This window comes from Gobius niger (assembly GCF_951799975.1).
Source record: "Gobius niger genome assembly, chromosome: 2".
NCBI lineage: Eukaryota > Metazoa > Chordata > Actinopteri > Gobiiformes > Gobiidae > Gobius > Gobius niger.
In genome coordinates this window covers 20166635-20192812 of record NC_136853.1, presented here as the reverse complement: position 1 = coordinate 20192812, position 26178 = coordinate 20166635, and the positions used below count along the sequence as shown (strand labels likewise).

The window sequence follows — 26178 nt, the reverse complement described above, 5'->3', positions numbered from 1 at the left end:
AAAAATCCAAACCAGAGAGGCAGCAGTAATCGTTCTAGACCCAGATTTATGAATGACAGTAACCAGAAGTTCAAACAGGCAATTCAGAGGCAACGCACATTCATCAACTCCCATGTCCTCCTTTCTGACAAAGTCTACAGATTGTATATCAATGCTACTGTGTGTTGGTTGAATTTGACTTGAATCAGTCATTCATACCACTGTTTCCCACAGAGGATAGTGCCACAGAAAGGTTTACGACCCTACTTGGAGGGGGGTTTTCTTATCTGTCCTTTGGTACCTCGGCAATGGGGCAGCATAGACCAAAACGTCACCATTACAAATGCTATGGTGTCCAGAAGCATCTTTAAAAGCCTGAGTCTCTAGTATACTTCCTTTCATAAACTTTAAAGCAATAGTCTGTTCCGCCAAATGGCAATATAAAGAAATCACAATTTATTATTGTTTGAAGAGTGGATATTCTAAAATGCAGCAGGCACTGTGCTTAAAAATTAAGTTAGTTCACAGACTTAAGCAGCTTATGAATGGTGGGGATTTTTACACTGAACTGGAAGCTGCTACAAAAAGCTGCAATTTATATGCAAATCACAGCAGACAGCGTCAAAGAGACGATTCATATCTCACTCCTGAAATCATAAGTGTAACAAGAACGCATCTGAAAGTGGCCAACCATAGATCTGTAGTATTTCAGCATCCTATGAACCATTCACGCCGCATGTATAAGTGCTATTGAAATGCATCTAATTCCCCAAACTGCTTTCTTCCATCTCTGCTATGACTTTGGTATGTTTTCTTTCTCTCTTGCTGTGCCATTTGTCGCAAAAAGATGATTCCAATTGTGATTGATTTGTTTGACGCCAGAGAATATTCTCGAGATACTGTATGAAGGTTGGACTTCTATATATGTGAGCCTGTGTCATGCGGAAATAATGCTGTTCTATTGAGGGTAAATCCAGGGACATTTCTGGGGACAGTGCCAACTCAGGATAAAGCTACAAATATGGAGTGTGTTCCTGGAAAACTGGGGCATCCGGTTTCTCCGCTAAAAACTGTCCGGCTATAACCGGACCCTCGACTCATTGCTCTCGTTAAGAGCACCCTGGCTTTGTGCCCAAATCAGCTATATGATTAGATTACAGCTATACAGGATATTTCATCTGGCATAATCAGGATTCTTTCACTCAAATACTCAACGTCTGTGCTAAAAGAAGCTATAGAATAGAATAGATTAGAAAATTAAAAAAGAAATAGAAAAAGAAAACTTGAAAAGGTGATATGACAAAGATAAAATAACTCATAAAACATACATTATCTAGAACCTCCAGCCCTACATTGGCAGTTATGTTATGGGCACCATTTTGAGGACTTTGCATCCTCCAAAAAAAATAAATACATACAAAAAACATTTTGATTGGAAACTGCATAATATTTCACCACTCTAATACTCTCTCTAATACTACTGGCCAACCTGGCTCTTCAAATAGAGCTTTTTGAGTATAAAGCATGTGTGCTGATTAAAATGTTAACACAATGTTTCTAAAACATTTCTAGATACTGTTTACATTTGTATTTCTGCAAATTAATTTTCTGTTTTTGTTCTATTGTAGGTGAGGAGGCCCTCACCATGTACCTGGCCAAGAACAAGCTGGACAGGAAGCTTGCCAATGCCACGCAGAATGTGGAGGCCCTCCATCAGCTGGCATCATCGTACTTTATTGACCGCGATGGCACCATGAGGAAGCTCCACGAGATCCAGATATCAACTAATGCCATCAAGGTGAGTTCACACCACAATGATGGCAATGCTAATGATTATTGAGTAATTTAACCCTATTTACGAAGGTTAAGACAATATAAAAATCAAGCTTAAGTAGTAAAGGCTAATTTCTCTTTCACATTTGTTACCCATCGCGAGAATGAGGGACATACGTTTTTGGGGGAAAATTGGTGATTTTTCCTCTTGTTGTTTGGGGAGGAGGCACCGCTGCTTTGGTTTGCGTTGTTGACACATCCTTTAGCTAGTTTTATACATACGCCTATTGTGGATCAGTTTATGTTCGTTTGAGTGAACTTTGAAACCCCAGACACATGACAGGACAGGAGGAGCTTTACAGCTGTATAGCTTTTCTAAATGAGATGTCAATGAGCCCTTTTGTCACTCCCAGAGAGGTGAGAACAGCCCAAAGGTTTAGAGGCCGATTCCTCTCTTTGACATATTTCCAGTTCCTAAATTCAACTTGCCACATCTTCTCCAAATATGATCCGATTTCCATGTGTTACACATTGTTGGAAACTTTGGAGACAAGCTCTGTCCCGCTCAAAATGCCCCAAAACCGAGTTGTGTCCCCCGTTCTCATGATGGGTCACATTTTTGACACGGCTTATTGAATATTATTAGCTACTGCGTTGATCCTAAATGAGCTTGTATTGTTTATCACAATTTATCATACGGCTCTTCACAACGTAAGTAGAACGCTCCATTGATTTGAATGGGATTTTCCAATGTTCTACCGGTCATTATTTTTTGATAGAAAATTAGAAAAATAATGACCGCTGCCAATAGTTCGTGCATGTAATACAGGTCTTTCATATCACTCCGTACGTAGTAGCGGACACTGTCTCTGTCCCCGTCACTGCGAGAGAAGTTAGGGGAATCGCTCGTGAAGTTAACGTGAGTCCGACTTTCAACTTACCCAGAGATTCACCACCATGCCTCCAACTGCACCTTCAACTAAGTAGCTTGGCTATATACAGTCTATGGGCTAGCTACTAGCCTTGCTGCTATTAACCTAGCCAAACGTTGCCAAGCAATACGCAAACTTTTGGGAACTATTTGCAGCGGAAGTCATTCAATAAACCTTTCGGCCTTCTTAAAAGTGTATGAAGTTTATGTTGTGTGTGTTCAGTTGGCAAATGGCCGTATAATAAGCGGGAGAATGTATAGAACGCTGGTCATTATCGGGAAAATAAGTACTTTCAGGGCGAAACAAGTCCAGTTCGCCCTGTCTGTACTTATTTTCCCGATAATGACCAGCGTTCTATACATTATCCCTTACATAATTATCTGCCTTCAGACTCTTTGTGTTCCAAAGGCTGTATGTACACTAGTCAGACGTGTCACAACGTTTTGGAATTTTCAAGCACTGCTATTAGAAATACAAATCCGCTTCCCGCTGCTCAACTGACCAGTATTTGTAAATGTGAACACCCATTTTAGGAAGCAGCAAGGCACACTGAAAAGACAGGTGTCACACATTTCCATCCTCCAAAAATGCTGCACTGCCTAACTGGCAATAAATAGTGTGTGTCAGACAAATATCCTAAGATAAAGGCCATCAATGAAATAGAAACACAAATAGAATAGAGGAAATGATGGTGGTGATGCCACTTTGACTTGGTGTCTGTTTCACAGTTACAACACTCGCTTCCACTCCAGAATATGCATCATTTATTTATGTCTTACAGGGACTGTGCATAGTAATCAACACTTTAAATGTGCCAGAATTAACCTGTGGGCTATTTTTCATCCATAGTCTCTTGACAGATGTTATGTGTCATCCTAAAAAAAAAAAAAAAAAAAAAGGAAGATTGTGACAAATACAGCACAGCACACTAGGGATTGGGTATCGTTAGACATTTATCGATACTCCTTATCGATAAATCCCTCTTGTATTGGTACTTTAAAAGGCAAAAAAATGGTCTGATAGAGGCTCCTGTATAGGCAGTGTAGTCGCGGCCTATATTTATCTTTTATTTCTTTTTATTACACATTTACTTTACATGTGGACATAATTTATTTTCAATTAGCGCACACACTTAATATATGGGAGCTAAAATACATATATAGATCAAACTGTAAAATAAATATTATTTAGCAAATGAAGGATCACGTCTCAAAAGTGTTTTGTTAATCACAGGCTGTTGGTCAGATTTAACTGGACCTCTGGGACTGAGCCCAAAAGAAAACGTTATTTATATATATATATATATATATATATATATATATATATATATATATATATATATATATATATATATATATATATATATATATATATATATATATATATATATATATATATATATATATATATAATGAAATAGAGCCACAGTCTGTTTTCTGTCTGTTGTCACACTCAGCTTGTATCCAGTGGGTCAACACCGGCTCGCGTTTACACCGCCGTGTGTCGAAAAGGTGTTTCTGATCACCAGCCTGGCTCCTTATCACGGAGATGGGTCCCCGAGCACCAGCCCACGCTGGCAGCTCACTGCTTCTTCTTCGACATTGAGGATGGGTCAAATGCAGAGAACAAATTTCTCTACAAAGAATAAAAAAGTATAACTTAACTTAACTTATGTTTTACACATTCAAAACTTGTGTGTCTTTCCACACCTGTCGCCGCACGCATGGCTGCAGAGGGAGACACAGTGCGGGGATGGTCCGACACCGTGCACTCTCGGGTGGGGTCGCGGGGATGAGCAGATCCGATGCAGCGACAGCATCCATAAGAGCAGAGAGAGCCTTTTTAATGCAGCAACTCTTTTAACAAGACCGATCAGACTTATCGGTCCAGGTGGACCGGCACACATGGCCCCGGGGCCGCTATGATACCAGGTTTCAGCGTGGTTTTACAATGGCATCGGCCAAAAGAGTGGATCTGTCGTTTTTGCCACAGAATACAATTCATTAGCAACTCAGTTCAGATTTGAAACATTGGAGACTTTAACACAAATGTGCAACGGCTGTTTCAATCAATGTACGTTTGGAACGAGACAAAAATACTTTCAATAGATGGCAACAAGAAGAAATTACTCTTCCTGCTGTGACAACGTGGTCTGTGATTGGATCGATATAAATCTTTTGGAGATTTGACTGGCTGTTTCAGACGGTCCTACTTTTCAACAGATATAAAAGCAGGAATGGCCAGGCAAGGGTGTCAGAGCTGTGGCATTACATATTTACAAATCCTACAGATTAAACAACGACAAAGACTTATAGTTGACTTTGTTCTATTTAAAAGTGATTAATTAATATTAATTGTATTGTTTGTTTGTTTGTTTTTCATTTACATTGTCATTGCACATTGTTTTGTTAGAAAATGCAGTGAGGCTGCATTTCACCTGTGGCACTTTAACCTTTTCATGGCCGCTATTCATTTCAAGGCTCAGTAATCAAAATAATTACGTTTTATGACAAGGCAGTCCAATAATCCTTTGGTCTTAGAAAGCAGATGGCTGAAGCAAAATTAAGGTTGCCATAGAGACAGACAGAATCCTGCTCCATAAAACAAATAAAAATATTGTTCTCTTAAAGCTGGGTGTACATTGAGCGACTTTGGCCGGCTGATAAATGATCACTTGTGTGGACAATCATAATCGCAGGTCTTAGGTCGTACAGTGAGACAGGGACAAAGCGGCGACCGATATCAAGCAGTGCTGATATTTTGGAAGGCAAGTTGCAGAGTGATCCATCTTCTCGTTGCAACTAGATTTCATGTCAAGTTTCTCATCAAGTCCTAAGCAACAGAGACCCGGCATGAGCGGGTCTGACTCTGCAATTTACAGTACTTTTCCTGCACTTTCCGCAGAATTAAACCCCGCAAGCAGGCGACAACCCTAAAACTGCTATGACAAAACTTTGGTCGTAGCGATTGTCTCTTTGAACTATTGCACAGTAGAGACGAGTGCAGGCTCTGGCAATGTGACATCTCATCTTTGAAGTAAAAACAAAAATCATGCAATATACAACAGGCATACTGGTGCATTATGTAACTTTTCAAGAAGAAAAAAGTTGATATTAATGCGTAATTGACCTCATAGTGACCCACACATACACATTACAGACTAAGAACTGATGTATAAAACTGCAGCTTTTTACAGAGCAGCAGCAGAGCTCTCAGAGGCAGTGATTATCGCGCACACACTAAACAGTTTAATAAGGAGTAATTAGAGATTTCTTCTCTTGACTCCACCCACACAGTAAGTTAATGGACCCTGTTTAAATCACATAAGGGCAGCATTAGAACTGATTTACATCCCATTCTCTCTCTTTCAGAGTTTATATGCACATCAACAGTTGGCAGTGTGATTCCAACTCTTACCACTGCCATAGTGACCTTGGGCAAGAAACATTAATCACAACATTAATTACAGTATGTATGACAAATAAGGTTGAATAATTGACTTTTCATCATGGCTTACACGTGTATTGCGCTTTACAAGCCTATGCTGTGCTTGTATTCACTCTCACTCATTCTGGCCTATTGTACATGTTTTTAGTGGTAGAGGAAACCGGAGTACCTGGAGGAAACCTACGTAGATAAGGAAAGAACATACCGGAGGGGGGCTTTCTGTGTGCAGATACAACCAGTGTCATTCTAATGAACAAGCAAGTAGTGCTGTACATAAACTGGATTAAGCTTCAAGCTACTTCAAGCAGCAGTCCTATGCAAATGTTTTTACAGATAGTTTTAACATACATGTCATTGTTACTCTGTGTTGTTCCCACTTGTTTCAAACAATATAGTGCCTGTGCCCAAGAATCCCTCTGCTCATGTGAGCACATGAATGATTATAGGCCAATGGCCCTAACCTCAGTGATAATGAAGTGTTTTTAGGTGCTAGTGAAAAGGCACATAAAAAAAAAAAAAGTGCCTGGGTTGATCCACTACAATTTGCTTATAAATGCACCAGAGCTGTGGATAACACTGCATGCGTTACAACACTTGGATTGTCCAAACACATATGTCAGGAAGCTATTTATCATTCTGTCAATCCTTCAAACCTTGGCCTTAGCTGTTCCATCTGTAATTGGATACTTGTTCATCTTCTGTGGTTTTAAACACTGGGGCACCACAAGGGTGTTGTCTTAGTCCCTTATTGTATAGTCTGTATACTTGTGACTGTGTAGCAAAACATCCCACAAACAACATATTTGAATTTGGAGATGATACAACGGTCATAGGTTTGATTTCTGACAACAATGAGCTGCACTATAAGGGTGAGGTGTGTTCCCTGATCACATGGTGCAAACAAAACAATCTGTTCCTCACTGTGAAAAAAAAGAAAGCGCTCATTATAGTATTAAATTACCTTACACGCAAGTTAATAGCACTCCTGTTGAAATTGTGGGGAATTATAAGTTTATTGGCATTCATATTTGTCAAACTCTCTCTTGGTTTCCTCACACCCGCTGTGCAATTAAAAAAAAAAAAAACTCAGCAGAGACTGTTTTTTTTTAGGTGTTAAATATGTTTTTTCAAAAGAAACACTCATTAATTTTTTACAGATGTACAAATGAAAAGTGTTCTGACGGGAAGTTTGCTGGTGTGGTTTGGTAACGTTACATCACATGACCGCACCCTTGTGATAAAACTGCATCGGGAACCTGTACGATAAGCGCTGTGAGAAAAAGGATCTCAGCATTATGCAGGACCCGAGTCATCCCGCACATTCCCTCTTCTCCTACCTACCTTCTGTGAAACGTCTGCAGAGCCTCAAAACTCAGACCTCTCATTTCAGAGACAGTTTTTATCCTCGGGCGGTGAGGCTCATGAACATTAGCCTAAAGGAGAGCTGGGGTTTTTGTGTCTTACTGCCGGAATGCTTTGTGTTGATGTACATTTGTTTTCTTGTTCAGCGGAGTGAGTACCAGGGCAAAACTCGTTTCCTTGCTTTTGGTAAACCTTGTACTTGTACACATTATAAATAAACTTACATACAAACACACACAGAGCATACATAAGTGGTCTTGAGGTGTATATTTTTTGGCAAACCAGGTAAACTTTTTTGGACTTGACCCTAACTCTTTCTGTGTTTGTAATTCCAACCTGCGCTTCCAAACTTCCCAGGTGCTGACATGCACTGTTACCTCCGCATGCACCCGCAATCACCCAGCACCCACTCTTCGGTACCTCCACAATACTGCACCGCCCTGTCTCCATTCAGCCGCACCTTCCCCAGCTTTTTGTTGTCCTGACTGACAAGTGGATTAAGGGCTTCTGGCAGATGAGACTCTAGGTAGCAGGAAGTCAAGCATGACAAAATTAAGCGGAGCTGACAGGGGCTGCTGAGTCAGTTCTCTCCAAGACAAGATGGTGAGGGGGGGCGGGGGGTGAAGGGAATGAGGGGAGCGGCCGCAGTGCTAAAACATACGCACACACTTACTGTATACTGCAGGAGTGCGTGATAACACTGATGGAGATGCACCTGACGCATAAGGTGACGCTCTGAACACACGATTTGATGTCTGGCAAACAGAAATAGTACATGGATTTAAATATTACACATTTGTACCTTTTATCTTTAATAGACTCTTTATTGATATTTCTGGGGATTCTATATGGTTAGTTTGCCGTGTCATAAACATTACACGTCATGATATTCAAAAAACTGATTTTCCTTTTATCATTTTGAAGTTAAACACTTTAAACATGTCAAGTCGCATAACATGCTTCTAGTTGGGTGCTTGAAATGGTTGGAGCCGCTTCATTCATCTGTGTCGCTTGTGTCGTTTCATGAGGAGCCACTGCTGCTGCGCGATTCTGAGAAAACACACGCTGTTCCTGAGCATAAACAAAATTTGTTTCCTGATTCTTTGATTCTGCTTTGGTGACAGTAGAATAGTTTTACTATTGTACTACCTTCCTCAGACAAACCTTGCCCAGCTTTCGAACCTCCTGCATCTCCTGTAGACCCCCCCTCCTCCCCAGGCCCCATACAGTGCGGAGCAAACTACATTTCCAGTGGAACATAGGCAAGCAAACAGGAAGCGGAGTAAACAAATCAGCGACGGGCGTCTTGTTGTTGCGGGGTTGCGGTTTTTCGAACAGGGTTGTGAATCACAAAAGTCACCTACTGTCGATGTGTTTTTGGTCATTTATTGCTGATTGGAAAAAAGCTCTCTGCCGTGCGGTGTCCATAGATTGTTATTGAGGACACTTCCGTGTCCCAAGAGTGAAGCTGCTTGGGAGCAACGCGTGACTGCAAATAAACAAATCTGATTGCACAAATCTGCTAGAGTTTGGCACAAGCAGCAAATAAGGGCGTCCTGCCCAGACTGATATCCCTGTGTATAAAATATACAAGGGGGTATCATTCTGGATGCCAGGATAGCCTCCCCGGCCCGAGCAGCGAGCAAATACACGGCCCCGGAGGCAACACGGGTTCTGTAGCTAGCTAACAGCAGTGCACTATTGTCACCGGTACAGATACAAGTTGGATTAGACAACAGACACGTGTTAATTTTTGGTCAATTAAAGCACTCCTTGTGTGGTGACCGGGAGATACAGACTGAGCCCCAATACTCTCCACCTACATATGATGGTGGAAGCGTAGCCCGCCTTTCGCAAAAACCTGCCCATCCACTCCAGACTGAAGATTATTGACTTGATGTGAAAAGGTCTTTAAGCCAATTCAACTCATTAATCTACCTTAACATTCAGTCTATGCTGGGGTGAACCGAAGGGGTCACCAGGGGCGGATCTAGAGGGGTGAGTAAAGTCTTGCCACCCCAGCTGCCACCCACTGATGTCAGTACAGCCAGATTTTGTCCTCGTCTGGAACTGTCTAAATTCTGGTATAGTCATCAACCTGGCACTTTATACATGCATTGTTTAAAGGACTAGTTGCAATCCAGATCTTCAAAGCCTGATTCATTTAATATTTTTCTTTTGGTCTGTATAACTAATGTGATGTCTCACATTTGCTCTAGAAGCTACTTGGGTGCTTACAGAGGCTCTCTCTCAGTTACTTTTTTGACGGGGCAAAGATTGATAACTTTATAGCTAAATAAGGTGCCAAATGTGAACTCAGATGATGATTTTATTTTCATTTATTGACAAGATTTTGAAATTCTCCTGGTAAGAAACCCCTACTTATATAATGGACAATGCTACTATTTAAAACATTTAAAATTGCCTTGCAATCAAGCACAACTTGTATCCTCACTATAAACATTTGACATTGTAAAATGTGTTGCCACCCCAGAAATTATCCCTGAGCCTGCTTGCCAGCCCGTGATTCTTTTTCTATATCCGTGGATCACTCAGTTTAGGCTCAGTGTCATGCCAATGTTGTTGGTATGAAAGTTATTTTAGTTTTCTGTAATCTTGATCTGAAAGGACCACAGTGTATGGAATGCAGATCAAATTTGCTTTATCCCCATCCCCCCCTTACTCTCACGGACAACTAATGAGTAAAAAAACATAACATGCTACGACACCTGCAGTGGCAGTTATGGCCTCTAGGGGCATGATTACAAAGTAATCCTCTATGTTTTCTCGTTGTTGGCTAGAATCCCTTACTGTCTTCAAAGGCGATCTTCGTGAAGTAGTAAAGTACAATAATGTATCTGTGCAACAGGCAGTGATGAAATATAACAGAAGTGACCATTTTAATACTTGTTTTAGGAGTTGTTTTGGTGTTTGCACTGTCAAAGAGAATCTAAAACATTTTTGTAGTACTGTACTAAATTACCAGTCCATAGTTTGTATTTTGATCCAGTGTACATTGTATTAGAAACACATCATGATAAGCCCATGAAAAACTTCCAACTCTTTAAATTAGCGCAAGTGCTGGACTCCAGTTCCGAGATGGCCTTGGTTGCTCTGATGTCAATGACAAGCTGATGCCGCCGCCTTCTTACATCATCTCCAGTGGTTCACAGCCAACTTCCATTTGGCCCATCGCCTCGAGCCATGGAAGTGTTTTCTGTGATGGATAGCAGCGATCCCACAACTGCAACAGAATATACCAAATGTGCTGGCTTTTTTTTTGTTTTCATTTTGACATCTACCATGTGTTTCATCAAGCTGCCGCCTTGAACATCCAGTGAATTATGTATGTGTGCAAATTACACACTGTACTTGATGTACCGACTGCCTGTTCAGACATATTGTAGTTGGTTCTTGCAAGCTATTTAGCACTAAAAACACAACGTATTATATCAAAATAGAATCTGCATATCAAAAGTATAATGTGCCAAGTGCCATTGCATTATCATATTTACAATAATAAGTGATGAAATGTGTTGTTATCAGACTTCTAATGAGGCTCAGGAATAGTGTGTGTGCAAGCAGGGACAGTCAGCAGGACACAGAACAATCAATCTCTGCCGACTCCAGACATCTGTGCAGCCACTAATGCAAAGCTCTCTCATTAAAACCCTTTTATTTCTGTCAGTGAGAAATGCAAACAATTATTTGATTGTTGTTGACCTCCCACAGGTTGTACACGCTGTGCAAGTTAAATCCATCGGGATATCGAAAAGCCATTATAGAGTTCTTTTGGAAGTTATGTGAGAATATCCCTGAGAAGTGTATTGTGCATAGGCAGGGCTGCTGATGTGAGTATGTCCAGGTGTATGCATAGTTAAAAGCAGTATTTGCCTGGACACTCATCTGCTTTGGAACCAGGACTGGTGCATCAACACGGATTTCAATATTTAAGAAAACTTGCAGATGGGGCCTGAAATCGTAACGTTTAGTTTAATGATTTGTATGCTTGGGTTTTGTGCAGTGCATGGCAAAGGTGTGAAAAGGTGTGTTTTGAATCATAATCTACAGTACCATTAAAAGGGAAAAAACGCTGCCTTATGAGACATCTGTAGTCTGCATGTTCCCCACAAAGGACTCCCTGTGGAGCTAGATACTTTAATCCTTTAATAATTAGTCCCACACATTGTTCTGCATGTCCATTTTTAATTCAGTTTTTAATCAGAAATCTAGTTTGTGCTGTGAAAGTCAGTATGTGATTGAGATACAGCCATAGCACTGTGCAGATGTGATATATGTGATACTTATATCATAGAGCGACCTTCCCGCTGACAACATTTTCTAAAATAAATGCAATGTGAATTTGCCTTCATAAGGCTGAATCTGATTGCACTCCAACAGTGAATGCGAGAGTCATTCGAAAATGAAAATAAGATACCTACTGGAGTGTCGTAATGTGAAGAAAATGTCACTTCTATTAGTGGCTTTTCTTCCTTTAAAAAAAACCTTGGTGCAATCTCAAATGATGTGTTAATCTAGCATTGCACATGCTGCAGCATGTGTGCTCTGTGCATTTATTCAAGCATGAAGTATGCTGCAGGGGAGGGAGCTTCCTACGGTCTACAAGGTCAACCGGCCGCAGACTGACTTACACTGGCATTTAATGTGTATGATGGTGTAGTACTTTACATGGTAAACCTACATGCTACTATACAGCATATTGTTTTGTAATTTTTTTGGACCCAGCATCAAGATGACATTTGCTAAATCTAAATAATCCCTATTATTACTTCATTTCTCATGACCACTACAAACACTTTCCCTGTCCCTTTGGAATATCAGGCATAGAGCTAGATGCATCATAAAACAGCAATCTGCCTACTCTATATCCAAATTACAAGGCAAAGTAATGATGTTATTGTAGTCAATTTGGAAATTGTGTATTCCTTGAACATTTTTCTTTCTTTCTTTTAGAGCAAAAACGTTAAAATTTCCCTTGCCTCTTTAAAACACAAAATGGAAACACAAACGGTCCTCCTTTAACAATGCCTTTTTGTAACGCACAAGCGATATGAATCAATAATATGAGCAAGAAGGAGAAAGAGTCCTCAGAGATCTGAAAGGGATCTGGGTTTTGAGAATTACATGTCTCTTCGTGTCAATGTGGACTGAAATAGCAAGTCATTAAGACAATGGCAGGTGACGGGCAGATTTGGAGGGCTCAGTAGAGACATGTGATGAAGACAGTGGAACCTCTCCGTATATTCTTCACTGTCAAGTTCACATCATATTGTCCCGGCACTGTGCTTCAAGTGCCGTTAAAACTCAGGGAAAGCACATAGGTTATCATTTAACTATGGATGTCAAAGTTAAAATGTGTTAACTCGAGATTAATCAAAAGCAATTGACACATTCATCATGGGTTATTGCAAATGAATCGCATCGCATGTTCTGACCTACAGTGACTCACTCCGGTATCTTAAGCACCGACGGCTTTCCGAAAGGCAATCCAGTTCAGTTTGTACTCTGAGGCCGCACTAATGCCACATCATCATTATTCAGATCTCTCATGAACGAGCACAGATGGGCATCAGATATAAATGAGTGTGGTACAGAGGAGAGACAGCGGCTTCACAGTTGGTCAAATAGCAGGTCAAACAATGGTCAATTAGAGTATCTGTTAAAATATTGGTGTTGAAATGAGCAATTCACCACACTACTTTACACAACACAGGGAGACAATTCACCTTATTCCGGAAGTTCGCGTGGGCGCCGCCACGAATTGTACCCACCCATTTTTCTCCTAACATGGAACTGGAGAAGTCCACATAATATCAGTCACTACACGAAAAAAAAGCCGTTTTTCAGCCGCGCAGAAAAACAGTGCAGTGTTGACACGTTGGTGTAAATGAACATTGGCCATTTTACACAAATCTACTAAACATCAGATTTGAGCGGAGAATATTTTCCCTCGTTCTCCGTTTAAATGAACGGGCATCACGCTCGACCGGAAGTGTCAATACAACAGAAGTGTCGAGTCAAGGCAAAAAGTGGCAAAAGTGGGCGGGGCGGAATAAGGTGAATAGAAACAGACGGCATCTCGTCATAGAAGAGGGTGTGGCTTTGAATACAAACTTATTCATCACACATGAATAAAGTCAAGTCTAAATCGGCTATGGTGTTATAATATGGTCATGTTTTCACAGCAGAAGCGGGGAAAAAAAAAAAAAAACGGCAGTAGAAGCTATTGCTAGCGAGCGTTAGCATGTAGCGTGATGCTAACATGAAGCATCATTTTAGTATTCTCCGTAAATACAAATGATCTGTTATTTATGTAATTATGGGCTGTTGAACCACCTTGCTCCTCTCCTTTGACTTTGTTTCTTTATTGGGAAGAAAATTATATCAATAATTCAGCGTTTGTTAAAGTAGTTTTTGAATAATTGGAGAAAGCTAACATTTTCCTCTTCTTTGTTTTCCACCTTAACTGTTTCAAACATGATCATCACGAGAACGGGGGACACAACTCGGTTTTGGGGCATTTTGAGCAGGACAGAGCTTGTGAAAGTGTAATCTCCAAAGTTTCCAACAATATGTAACACATGGAAATCTGATCATATTTGGAGAAGATGTGGGGAACTGGAAATATGTCAAATAGAGAAATCGGCCTCTAAACTTTTGGGCTGTTCTCACCTCTCTGGGAGTGACAATAGGGCTCATTTACATCTCATATAGAAAAGCCATCCCGCTGTAAAGCTCCTCCTGTCGTGTCATGTGTGTGGGGTTTCAGAGTTCACTCAATCAAACGAACATAAACTGATCCACAATAGGCGTTTGTATAAAACTGCCTTTTTTCGTGGCATTTGTTCGCTAAAGGACGTGTCAACAACACAAACCAGAGCAGCGGTGCCTCCTCCCTAAACAACAACAGGAAACAGGAGACGAGCGTATTCTAACATGGAAACAGAGCCAGACATCAGAGATCAACTCAAACGCAAAATCCACCGTTATAAAAAGATTCAAAATTGACTGTTTGGTGCTTTTGCGAGAAGCTTTTTTTAACGCTGAAGCTGCGTGGCCAAAATGTTTTTGCGTCCTGTCTGGAGAGCAGTGGCTTCAACTGAACGATTCTGTAAAAAGCGAAAATCACCCATTTTCAAAAAAAAATACTACTTTTGCATTTTTCTCGAAACTTGGGCTGCCGACTTGTGTCCCTGGTTCTAGTGACTGGGCACAGATATGGGCGATTCCAGAGATGCCGTCTATATCTATAGGCTGTGTGTAAGCTAACCATTTGCTAACCATAGGACCAATGACAGCCACAAGCAACTTCACCAGAATGCTGTTTGGTTCTGTAAATTTACCAGAGGGATTTTGTTGTGCTCTGCTCCCATCTGGCTAAGCTGGTGTATACGTTTGACTGTGTTGTTGTGAGATGGCAGGGGCAGAGCAGGGCAGACATGGCCACCCACCACCAAGTGTGAAGGAATGGTGGATTTAAATCACTTTGAGATGCTTATCAAGTGCAAATCAAATCTATAATTATTGAGCTGTTACTTCTATATATTCACTAATGAAACAGGCCACTAATGCATTTAAACTCGCAAATTCATTAATACGTCAGGGTCTGGTGGCTGATATGGATATATAATTGGTCTTTCCATTCATGCGAAGGTCAAACTCAGAGGTCTTTATGTTGTCACTGAAATCAGGGGAATGCAAGTGGAGCAGTTCCTACCCTCTGTGGTTCACTACCTGCCAAAAACCTACGAACATAAGTTTGTTTTTGGTAAAACAACTTTTGACTTTCTTCTAAAAAACAAAACAAATGCAAGCTTCGTTTCACAGCTGTTGAACTGTAGACAGATCTCCAGAGCGTTTGTATTTACGTGCTCAGATTGCGATGACAGCTGACAATTAGCCGAAATGTTCCAGAATGTGATTTTAGTGGACCATGATGGTGCAAGTGGTCCCGTGGGATTGCACTGTTGTGTTCTGCTTAATAATCCAAATCCTTTAAGTCTCCCCCAACCCGAGTGGCTTTTCATCAACACTGTGGTGTGTTTTCAAACATGACTGGTGGCCTAAACACAGCTCTATGAAATACATTCAAATTAGAGTCTGTCTCGTTCAGAAATAGTTGAACAATCCTTGGAGGAATATAATAAAAAGTTAAACCTCAAAACAAATCCAGTAATGCTAACGAATGAATGTCGTCTGCGCGTCTAAAGGTTCAAATTGCGACTGCGACTGAATGTACCGCAAAAGTATAAAACAGCTGAGAAAGCAAGATTTTTGATTCTAAGGTTTTCTCTAAGGTAAGCACATGTTTTAAATCATAGCCTGTGGGAGCAGTTTAAAAAAAAAACAAAGGGCAAGAATAGAAACCAAAAAGGCATCATAGGGGTTAAGGTCATCCTGCCAGTTTGACATTTATCGGTGATTATTTTGACTATACATGCTTTTCAGTCATGTGACTTTTTTATGGCGGCCATTTTGAATACCGAAGTAGAATTATGCAGTACTTTAAAACATGTAACAATATCTCTACTCAGGATGAAAATTAAAGACAACTGATTGACAGTGGCATTTCTATGTACTCGTAATAATTGCTCAAGAAGAAAACAGTAAAAACACGGCCCCAGAGACGCACGTTTATGTGAAGAAACCAGTGAGTCAGTGTTTAAGCTGCTCAAGATGTTAGCATGCTACCGGTTAGCATTTAGCTTCAACAGCTCAACTCTGACCTCTCCAAGAGAAAGCCCTGAACCACACTCCAAACATCTAGCCTTGGATACAACATATGTGTTCATAGATGTGAGTCACATGTGTCTTTATCTTGTTGAAGTCATTGACAGTTGATTGATGACAGTTGCTAACGGGTAGCATGCTAACGTCTTGAGCAGCTTAAACACTCATACTGAGATTCTGTTGACATGACAAACTCACAGAGAATCACAGAGAAAGGTTTTCTGTTTCCTCTTTGATGTGTTAATTTAGTCTGAGGAGTGAAGCAGATCTTTAGTAAATCCTGCTGTAGCTTGACAGACAGAGCTGCTACATTTGCTGGTTATATCACATAAACGTGCGTCTCTGGGGCCGTGTTTTTACTGTTATCTTCTTGAGCAATGATTCCGAGTACATAAAAATGCCACTGTCAATCAGTTGTCTTTCATTTTCATCCTGAGTAGAGATATCGTTACATGTTGTAGTACTGCATAATGCTACTTCGGTATTCAAAATGGCCGCCGGAACTATGCGTGATGTCATTGGAAACGCATGTATACTGACCACATTCATTATGATGCACATTGGGGGCACTATTATTGATACAATGCACCATGCAGGGATGGAACACTGTGAATGAAAGAATGTAAAGCATCACAGCCGCTGCGTCCAAGGGTGACAGAGGACAGACATTCACTTAGCTCGGTCACGATGTGCATCATGCAAGAAAACCTTTGGGGGAAGTAAATCTTTAGGTGATAAGCGCAGCAAAATTGAGAAAGCGCACTGTCAGCAGTCATCAAGATGGCAGAGCGTGATAGTGATGTTTGGCTTTGTAATCAACCTGCGCACACACACGCGTTTTATCCTATGACCCTGAGCTGTTTGAGGCCTTTCAAGGGTGTTTGGCAGATTGAATGTAAGTCTGTAATTACCGTCTTTTTAAAACCATGATTTGGATAATTAAGAAGGCACATCTTTGTAGGCTGTATTTCAATTTCCAACTGAGATCAAGAGTTTCCTTTGCCATTTAACTCCACAAAATGTGCACTATACTTGAAAGGTCACTAACCAAATTATTTCAAATTTGACAGACTGCAGTTGTGTGAGAGGAGCCCCCCCCCAATTAAAACACTCAGTTGTGTTAGCCTTTTGTCAACCTTTGCGTTGACCTCACTGCAGTGCGGACGAAAGTTTCCCCATTGCTGTCCAGATAACAGCAATGTCCTCTCACACAGTTTGATTAACCAAAACTGTGAATGTATTCTTTGAATGTTTTCTAAATGTGCACACTGTTTTTGCAGCACATCCCTTTCGTAGAGTTGATCAGGTTGTTGGTATGGGCCACAAAGTATGCACAGAGATACTTATTGTGCCATGATAATGCACAGCCTCATGTTGCATGGATCTTTGCACAATTCCTAGAAGCTGCAAACATCCCAGTTCTTGCATGGCCAGAAGACTCACTGGACACGTCACCCATTGAGCATGTTTGGGATGCTCTGGATTGGCGTATACAGTACAACACAGTGTTCCAGTTTCAGCCAGTGTCCAGCAACTTGGCACGGCCATGCGTAGAGGAGTGGACCAACGTTCCAACAACCGGATCAACTCTAAGCAAAGGAGATGTGCTGCATTACCCATTACAAAGAGCCCCATTGGGTTTTTTCCAGCCAGCAAGGCCTTTATAACATCCTTCGGGCCTAGTCCTGCAGTACCCGATTATTGCCCCTCAGTCGGGTCACTCCCTCATTCTGGGCGATCTGCCTGGGAGCTCACACCTGTGGCCCACCATCTGAACAGGCCCTGGTAAGTGAGGCGGGACCCCCTGGTAAACAACATCCTGCTGGAGTCAAATCAAATCAAATCAAATCAAATTCACTTTATTTATCCGTTAGGAACTTCATTTGCAGGAGAAGTGCCAGTACGGGCCCGATAAAAACAATACATCCACAGACATTCAACAACATACAGCAATAATAAATACATTAAAAAAACAGTATAGTGGGCCTTCGATAGACCAAGGTCCACACAGTCATTTATTTAGCAGGCGGATGGAGGTCGGGAGGAAAGTGGAGGTCGCCCTCTTTGTCCCCAGAGGGAGGGACCTGAACCTGCGCCCTGACGGCAACAGGGCGTAGTGAGAGTGCAGAGTGTGTGAGGAGTCTGTGGAGATCTGGGTTCCTTTCCTCAGAACTCTGGAGTCATAGATGCTGCTGAGTGAGTCCTGCTCCTGACCAATGATCTTATTGCTGATTTTGATGATTTTATTGAGCATGTTGCGGTGGGTGAGAGTGAGTGAACCAAACCAGACAGTGATGTTGAATGTGAGGATGGATTCAATGAAACATTTATAGAAACAGGCGAGAATGGACGGGTGGACTTGGAGTTTGCGGAGTTTACGGAGAAAAAAGAGGCGTTGTTGACATTTTGAAAATATGTGTTCAGCATTGAGTTTGAATGTGAGTTTATGGTCAATTATGGAACCCAGGTATTTGTATGAATTAACCTTTTCTATTATTTCGTTGTTGACAGTGAGTGAGGGAGAGCTGGAGTGGCCATGTTGGAAATTGATAGTCATCTCTTTGGTCTTGGATACATTTAAATCCAGACAGTTCTCCCGACACCACCGTGAGAATGAGTCCAGTTCAGTTTGCAGTGATCCCTGTGTGTTTGTAGTGTCCATGATAACTGTGTCGTCTGAGTACTTGATGTAGGTTATACCTGGGGTGGTGCTCCTGCAGTCGCTTGTGTACAGAGTGAAGCTTTTAACTTCTCTCTGGGATACTTTGGGCTAGGATGTAGAAAATAAATAAAAGCAGGAGTGTTACAGCAAACGAGACACAAATTGGGTATCACTGAAGTCTCTTTAATGAGTTTTATATGACTTTATGCATACCTCATACGATACTAGGGCCACTGTTCTGTGAGCATCCATCCCAGTCTTTTTTTTTTTCCCCCTTTAAGTCTGATGCCAGAAGTAAGGAGTAACATCTGTGTAATTTCGTGCTTGTCATCCTCCCATCTGCCAGAGTCTCCGCTTTACACACAACACAGTCATCACTCTGTCAATCACACTCACACTCACGCGCACACACACACACACACACACACACACACACACACACATACTAACCCGTATGAACAGGCTCTTTTGATAGGTAGAGGGGACAGAATAATACCTGGCTGCTAATTACATCTTTGTCCTAAGCATTTGATTATGAAAGCTGCTTGTATGAAAGCCCCACAGTTCAAATTACAGGTGCTCTTGAATAATCTCTCCTGTTCTTCTATCACAATGGTGTGTTGTAATCAGGTCAACAATGAAATAAAATACACATTTCAATATTGAATTGCTGATTAAAAAATAACAAAAACCACAAAGCTTACAGTATTTCTCTTTATGGATTATTCAACTGTTTCAATTATTTTGGTTTTCTTGGAACATTTAACTATTTAATAATTGGGCTATGGCTCAAAGTTGATGGACACTGATAATGGTTGCTTATATTTGTTCTCCAAGTCAGTCTCTGAAACAGATAGCTTACAGCTAATTGGTAATATAGAAATAAAACCAAACCTACAATTACACAGTTGAACTGAATTAAAGAGGGACGACAACACTCCTTTGAACATATAAGTAACAGCAGATACTTCAACTTAAGTAATGTTATGACTGATTAACTTTTACTCTTATTGGAGTCATTAAGCAGTATATGTACTTTCACCGAGATAATGAAATTGAATACTTTGACCTCCACTGCCCATAAAAGAGCACGGAAGAATAAGTGGGAATAGATGTTTTTCTTCTTCTGAGTGAGTCTCTCAAGGTCTCCAGCGTGTTTTTCTCTTATCGGTGAGTGTACTGCGCATTGTGGTCTGCTCTGTCTTTTATGTTTGACCAAGTACTATAGCGATTTATTTCAGCTTCAGTACAAAGCATTTTCAGGCCCACAAGGACATTCAGATTTTAGATTCAAAATGAAAATGTCAGGGGGGCCTCCATTACTACATTACTACAACAGTATTTGTTATGACTGGTCGCCCCCCTGATATACATAACATTATGAATAAATATTGAATCTGAGAAAAAAAAAAAAAACTCGCCTCTGGAAAAACACTGCTACTTCTTTTATTGACAGATTACAGACAAAAACATGGACTGACGCTTTTGTCTCTCATCATCAAATTTTGGCCATTGTTAAGGCCATTTGCTGTCCCAAATGTCACCCACAAACAAGTGCGAACATGCATATTGGATGTGTGTAATTACAGTATAAATGTGAACAGTATTTGCTCTGCCTCTGTGTGCTGTGTTCTGAACTGCATGTGTCCTTTTTTTTCACGTTTACATTTAAGTATTCATGCTACTCAGTGAGATCCTTTTTAAAACACACTTTGTGAAATCTAATCACACACCAGGACCTATAAAAAAAACGAAAGTACTACTTGAGCAAATTTACATTGTACAACATATGCAAATGAGGATATTAATATGTAAATTAACTTGTTTTAACACCCAGAACAACCCTTTAAGCCCATTTACCTTCCTGTCTGCCTAATTCTCTCGTAGGTGACAGAAACACGGACTGGGCCACTGGGCTGCAGCAGCTATGATAATCTGGACTCCGTCAGCTCCATCCTCCTGCAGAGCCCCGAGAGCAAGATTCATCTGCAAGGTAAACAACACCCACCAATCTATATTTCTACCAACACCACCCCCGCCAAAGCCAACATCACGGGTTAAAGGGGTCAAACTGTGTTTGAGCCCCCCAGAATCACAGCAGATCGCTCCACACGCATCTCAGTGAACCAGCGAAAATGATTTGTGCCTCCACGGAAGTGAGCGCCAATGCGTTTTTTAATTGGGTCTGAGGCGGGGATAGATTTGCTCCTCAAAGCCCCAGGGGGATTGTGATAGCATTTTCCGTGGTTAAAGCTGTCTGCCTCTCTGTTCTAACACAATCAGGCATGGAAGTTTCCAACACTGCCTGAAGTACAAACATATAAATCGTTGCAGTCGACAAGAATAGCATCTCCTAGTTTGAAATATACAGTAGGTGTACTTTTTATTATATTGTACATTTTGCATTATATGGTGCATTTTGGCTTGTGACTCACCTGCTCAGGGACTGAAGGTGGAAACTAGCTCAAGCTAAATCTGCTACAAAGCATCTTTAATGAATGTTTTTGCTCATTGTTCCTGTCGAAATAAACTAAACTAAACGTTTTGAGGTTGTAGTAATACCCTGGGCTATAGTAATTAAGAATGAGACAAGCGGTCGAAATGAGTTTCCTTGGCAGGGTGGCTGGGCACACCCTTCTATATTAGAGACAGGGTGAGTAAAATGGTAAATAGTCTCAACTTATATAGAGCTTTTCCACCAACATTAGGCACTCAAAGCGCTTTACAGCAAGGATCCACTCACCCATTCCCACTGTCCTTCATACACCAATGTACGCAGACACTGGAGGCAAGGTGGAGTGAAGTGTCTTGCCCAAGGACAAAAAAACAGTGTGCACCTTCAGGAGGTGGGATTCAAACCTTCCAATTATGAGATGACCCGCTCTACCATCTGCACCACCATCGAGGAGCTCAGTTGCCTGGGAGGAGCTCAGAGTAGACTCGCTGCTCCTTCATGTCGAAAGGAGCCAGCTGAGGTGGCTAGGGCATCTGTTTCGAATGCCTCCTGGACGCCTCCTTGGGGAAGTGCTCCGGGGATGTCCCATTGGAGGGAGGGCCCGGGAAGACCCAGGATACGTAGGATGGTCTACAGCATGTCTCTAAGCTGGCCTGGGAACGCCTCGGGATCTCCCTGGAACAGCTGGAGGAAGGAGATAGGAGTGGATAGGAAAATCTGTGTTTCATCCGCGACCCAGGCCCAGATGAAACTTAAAGCCACACTGTGTAACATTTCATCCAATAGATTGAACAAAATAGAAGAATTTATTTTATTCTGTATATTTTTACAATCGAAAAATTCTTTAAAAAACCTAACTGTAACTTTACTGGGAGCGGGGACGTCTCCAGCTCGTCTCATGGAGATGTCGACAAAAGCCCAAAAAAGCCAATAGGGGCCAAATCCATTCTTTAAAAACCCACTGCAAAAAATGTCATTATCTGCAGCTGTCTGGTCCTTCTGTCTGGTCCTTCGGTCTGGTCCTTCTGTCTGGTCATTCATTATCTTTTGTATTGCTGGCAACAATATAATCCAAAATGTTATGCAGTGTGCCTTTAAGAAAATTGATGGTAGGATATAATAAATACGAACATGATCTATTTTGCTATTATATGCTTGTTTTCCTGTTGGTGCAAATACATTTGTAAAACTAGAAAACAGTTGCTTAAATTCAATCACATTTTAATGGAGATAATGCTTCTAGTTAATAGTTCTGTACAGGAAAAATAGCTCGTAGACTTCAAGAGTGACATCAGCAATAATTAGTGAGAAGAGACTGCCTTCAATGGAAGCCACTCTTGGGATTACAAACATAAAAAGGCAGAATAATTGTGGTCAAGTGTTTGAATAGAGTGATTGCTTTCTTGATTTATTTCACACAGGTTAGAAAAATTAGTTTGAGCCTCATTTCCCAAACCAAACCCTGCAGTGTGACTTTCCTATGAGCAGAGCATTACGCGTCCTCTGCATAGAGAGAATTAAGAGCTTTGGAAAAGAAAAACTTTTAAGTCCACTTACCCAGACGGCTTTTTAGGTTTTGGGGCGAAAGCTTTATTGTCATGCACAAAATGTATTAACGCTGAGCTTTCCTGACTGTTTTGTCAGCCAGTTGATAAATGACAGGGCTGGAAAAGACTCTTTCTCCCTGCGTTATTATATCCCCTAGAGAACAGAAAATCTCCTCTGAGTGGTTTTGGCTTAAAATTTTGTATTAAAATTGTGCCATTATATAGGCCTACGTGCGCATGTGTGTGTGGTGTCATAAGCCTGGTGCGTTGGTTGAGGCGATGAGATTGTTTCTTTTTAGGCTTCAGAGCAATTATGATCTTTTGGTTTAATTAGACAGACAGCTGATGGTGAAACTCCTTGAACAATTATAGTGCTCTTCAAAGTGATGGTACTTCACACAGTGTATGAAGAAGGATAGAGCTGTGGAGAGCTGTTACGACCCGCACTGCTTAAATATGTTTATAATAAGACCCCAATCACTTCATTAATCCGTGTTTTGATCTGCCATGAGCAGCAACCCTGTAAGTGTTATCAATTATTGTTCTTTCATAATGAACACTACTCTGCTTAGATCAGTGGCGTCAACTGGAAAGGCTATGTAATATCTATGTAATATCTGAATATAAAACAATCTGAGTGTGGTCCTCAGCGCTGTGGGTTTGAGTCCCACTTTTCTGAATATCCAATTTGCTGAATGTCTCTCCAGCGCCACCACTGCCCTGGATCTGATTGGCCACCCCACGCAGAGGGGATGAGACAGTTCTCTCAAGAAGCAATAATAAGGTCTACTCCATTTATACAGTAATATAATAATACAAATATGAGTCAGTGTTAACAAATATAAGCAAAATGGCCCAAAATAATCAATTTTATGCATCAATGTTCACCAGTATGATGACATTGAAGTTTAATTCTCAATTTTACCTTTCATTATTGGGTGACCACAAACCAACATTCCCACTGCATGACCTGTTTAAGCTCAAATGCAGTTTTGCTCCCTGGTTTAACACACACAACATTTTGAGTACTGTGTTGAAGCCTGGTTTTACCAGACCCTTGTACTTACTACATTTCGTATATGGGTGGGAGGGGTGGAGCCAAGCCAATAATATATATATATATATATATATATATATATATATATATATATATATATATATATATATATATAGCTCTCCACAGCTCTATCCTTCTTCATAGACTGTGTGAAGACATCTCGGTCCAGAAAAGTGCAGTTCTAGGAACAGCAAAGATACTGCGCAGAACCCTCAAGCTCCCAGGCCTCTGGTAGAGGACCCGAGCTATATATATATATATATATATATATATATATATATATATATATATATTACCTAGCTTTAATGCCAAGGCTTTCAACCAACATTTTGCCAAGATATTAAGTAATTAAGTAAGCACACTCCCCAGAACAATGAGCAGCTCTCTCAATCATGAGGGTTTGATAGTCAATAGAATCAGAATGGTTCCAATTTTAATTATTACAGTGCTTTGAACCCTCCCTTTGACTGGGACGGGGTTGGGTCCGTCCAAAGGAAGGTTGGGTCACTATTCTGAAGGGTTGACACTAACATGTATTATAACAATTATATTATTTATTTATTTGGTAAAGGTTGTATATAATATTGAAACATGAAACAGGTCCGTCACTCAGAACACTTCAGATAAAGGTTAACAGCATGAGAACAACAGACTCTGGATCCATTAGTTAATAAGGTCTTCTCTGTCTGGGATTGCAAACAAAAGATCCACAATAACAGACCATCTGCCACTTCTTCAGCCAGTCCTCAGAGTTTACTTCACTTCAACATATTTACCAGGGGTCAAGGATGAAAGGCTTGGGACATCAATGTCTTCTGTGTGACCCAACCGTCCCCTAAACATTTGACCAATTGCTCTCATTTTAGATGTTTTCACCTCCAGCCCAAAAACACATGACATTTAGTATTTAGATTGTGACTATTCATCCTGGATGATGATAAATGAATAAAAGTCAAGTTCTTGAGTTGTCAAACTTGACAAAAGTTGGTGTGTTTTAGTTTTCTTTGTAGTTGTTTTTGCTCTGGTTTACTCACCTTTCAGGCAGCTGCCGTGTAGCAAACATAAACAGTATCTGACATCATACTGTGAACATGCTCTCTCAGTTTAGCCAGGTCTCAAAAACACTGCAAGACCCAACCCACCCCGCTCTCCCCTATAGCCTTTTCAATAAAATGTTACATTTGATGTATTCATTTTGGAAATAAATGTTTTCAGCGTTTGTTGATGTGAGCTACTTTAAAGATTCATCTCTGCACACATATACATGAACATGTTACAATGTAATAATAGGGTGAATAGATTCGAAGTGAAGCCCTTATATTTTTCTTAGCAAAACATTCCCCGTGTCCTTCTTGAGCGCACTCATGAATGCCAGTGTGCTTGCCAGTTGCTATGGCGATACAGAGCAGCCCCAGAGGCTGAGGATTAATTGCAAAAACTAAGCAAACAGCATAACTAGTGGCAGACATGTGTCTATGTGAAGGTTTTCTTTTGAGGCCTGCCATTCATTTAGCTGTATGTGTAGAAACAGTCACTACAACTAAACCGCACCAATAATTGTATTGTTTGCTTTAATTCATACATTATGTTACATTATACTGAATGGATTTGCAAATGGTTTGGCACTTGCCATGGGTGACTGTAATAGGCATGAGCAATTCTGGAACACTGACTGAATATTTACCATGAGTCTCATTTTCAAATGCGTGACATGTAGCGCAAATGCAAACCCTAACAGACTAAAGAAATATCACAAATGACTGTGCAAAGCAAATAAGTCGAGGTAGGCATTTCAAAAAAGCTATTTTGAGAATGAAAAATTTATTATTTCAAGAATGTAGAAAATACATGACAGAGGTACATGTATGTGGAGGCAGGTGAGACTGTGTCTCCTCATCGACATAAGTAAAAAGAAAAACAATATTACGGTAAACTAAGACGGTTAATCGTGTTTATTTGGTTAAAAATGCACAAAACATTATCTGTTGTGGTGCAGGGGCCATCTCTGTCCCCACATTGGACGTTTTTTGTCATTTGACTGTAATCTTCCCTTGTCAAGTAAGTCTGTACCACACATTTCTACTATGGACTATTTTTCAAAGCAAGTTAGCTGTATTTCACTGCATGGTTCAAGAGCCTTTTAACAAGTACATTATTAGAGTCAAAATGTGCAAAATCGACCACCTGATCTTGCATTTTGATCAAAGTAAGTA

The 26178-nt window shown here is 40.7% G+C and overlaps 1 protein-coding gene across 1 annotated transcript in view; it reads left to right on the top strand.

Annotated features, from left to right (window-relative positions):
- brinp1 (bone morphogenetic protein/retinoic acid inducible neural-specific 1) overlaps window positions 1–26178 on the top strand; it is a 132859-nt gene that overhangs the window by 82790 nt on the left and 23891 nt on the right. The window contains exons 4-5 of the mRNA XM_079581068.1: window positions 1608–1777; window positions 20794–20899. Of these exons, the coding sequence (XP_079437194.1) occupies window positions 1608–1777; window positions 20794–20899 (276 nt within the window). The remainder of the gene's footprint in view (window positions 1–1607; window positions 1778–20793; window positions 20900–26178) is intronic.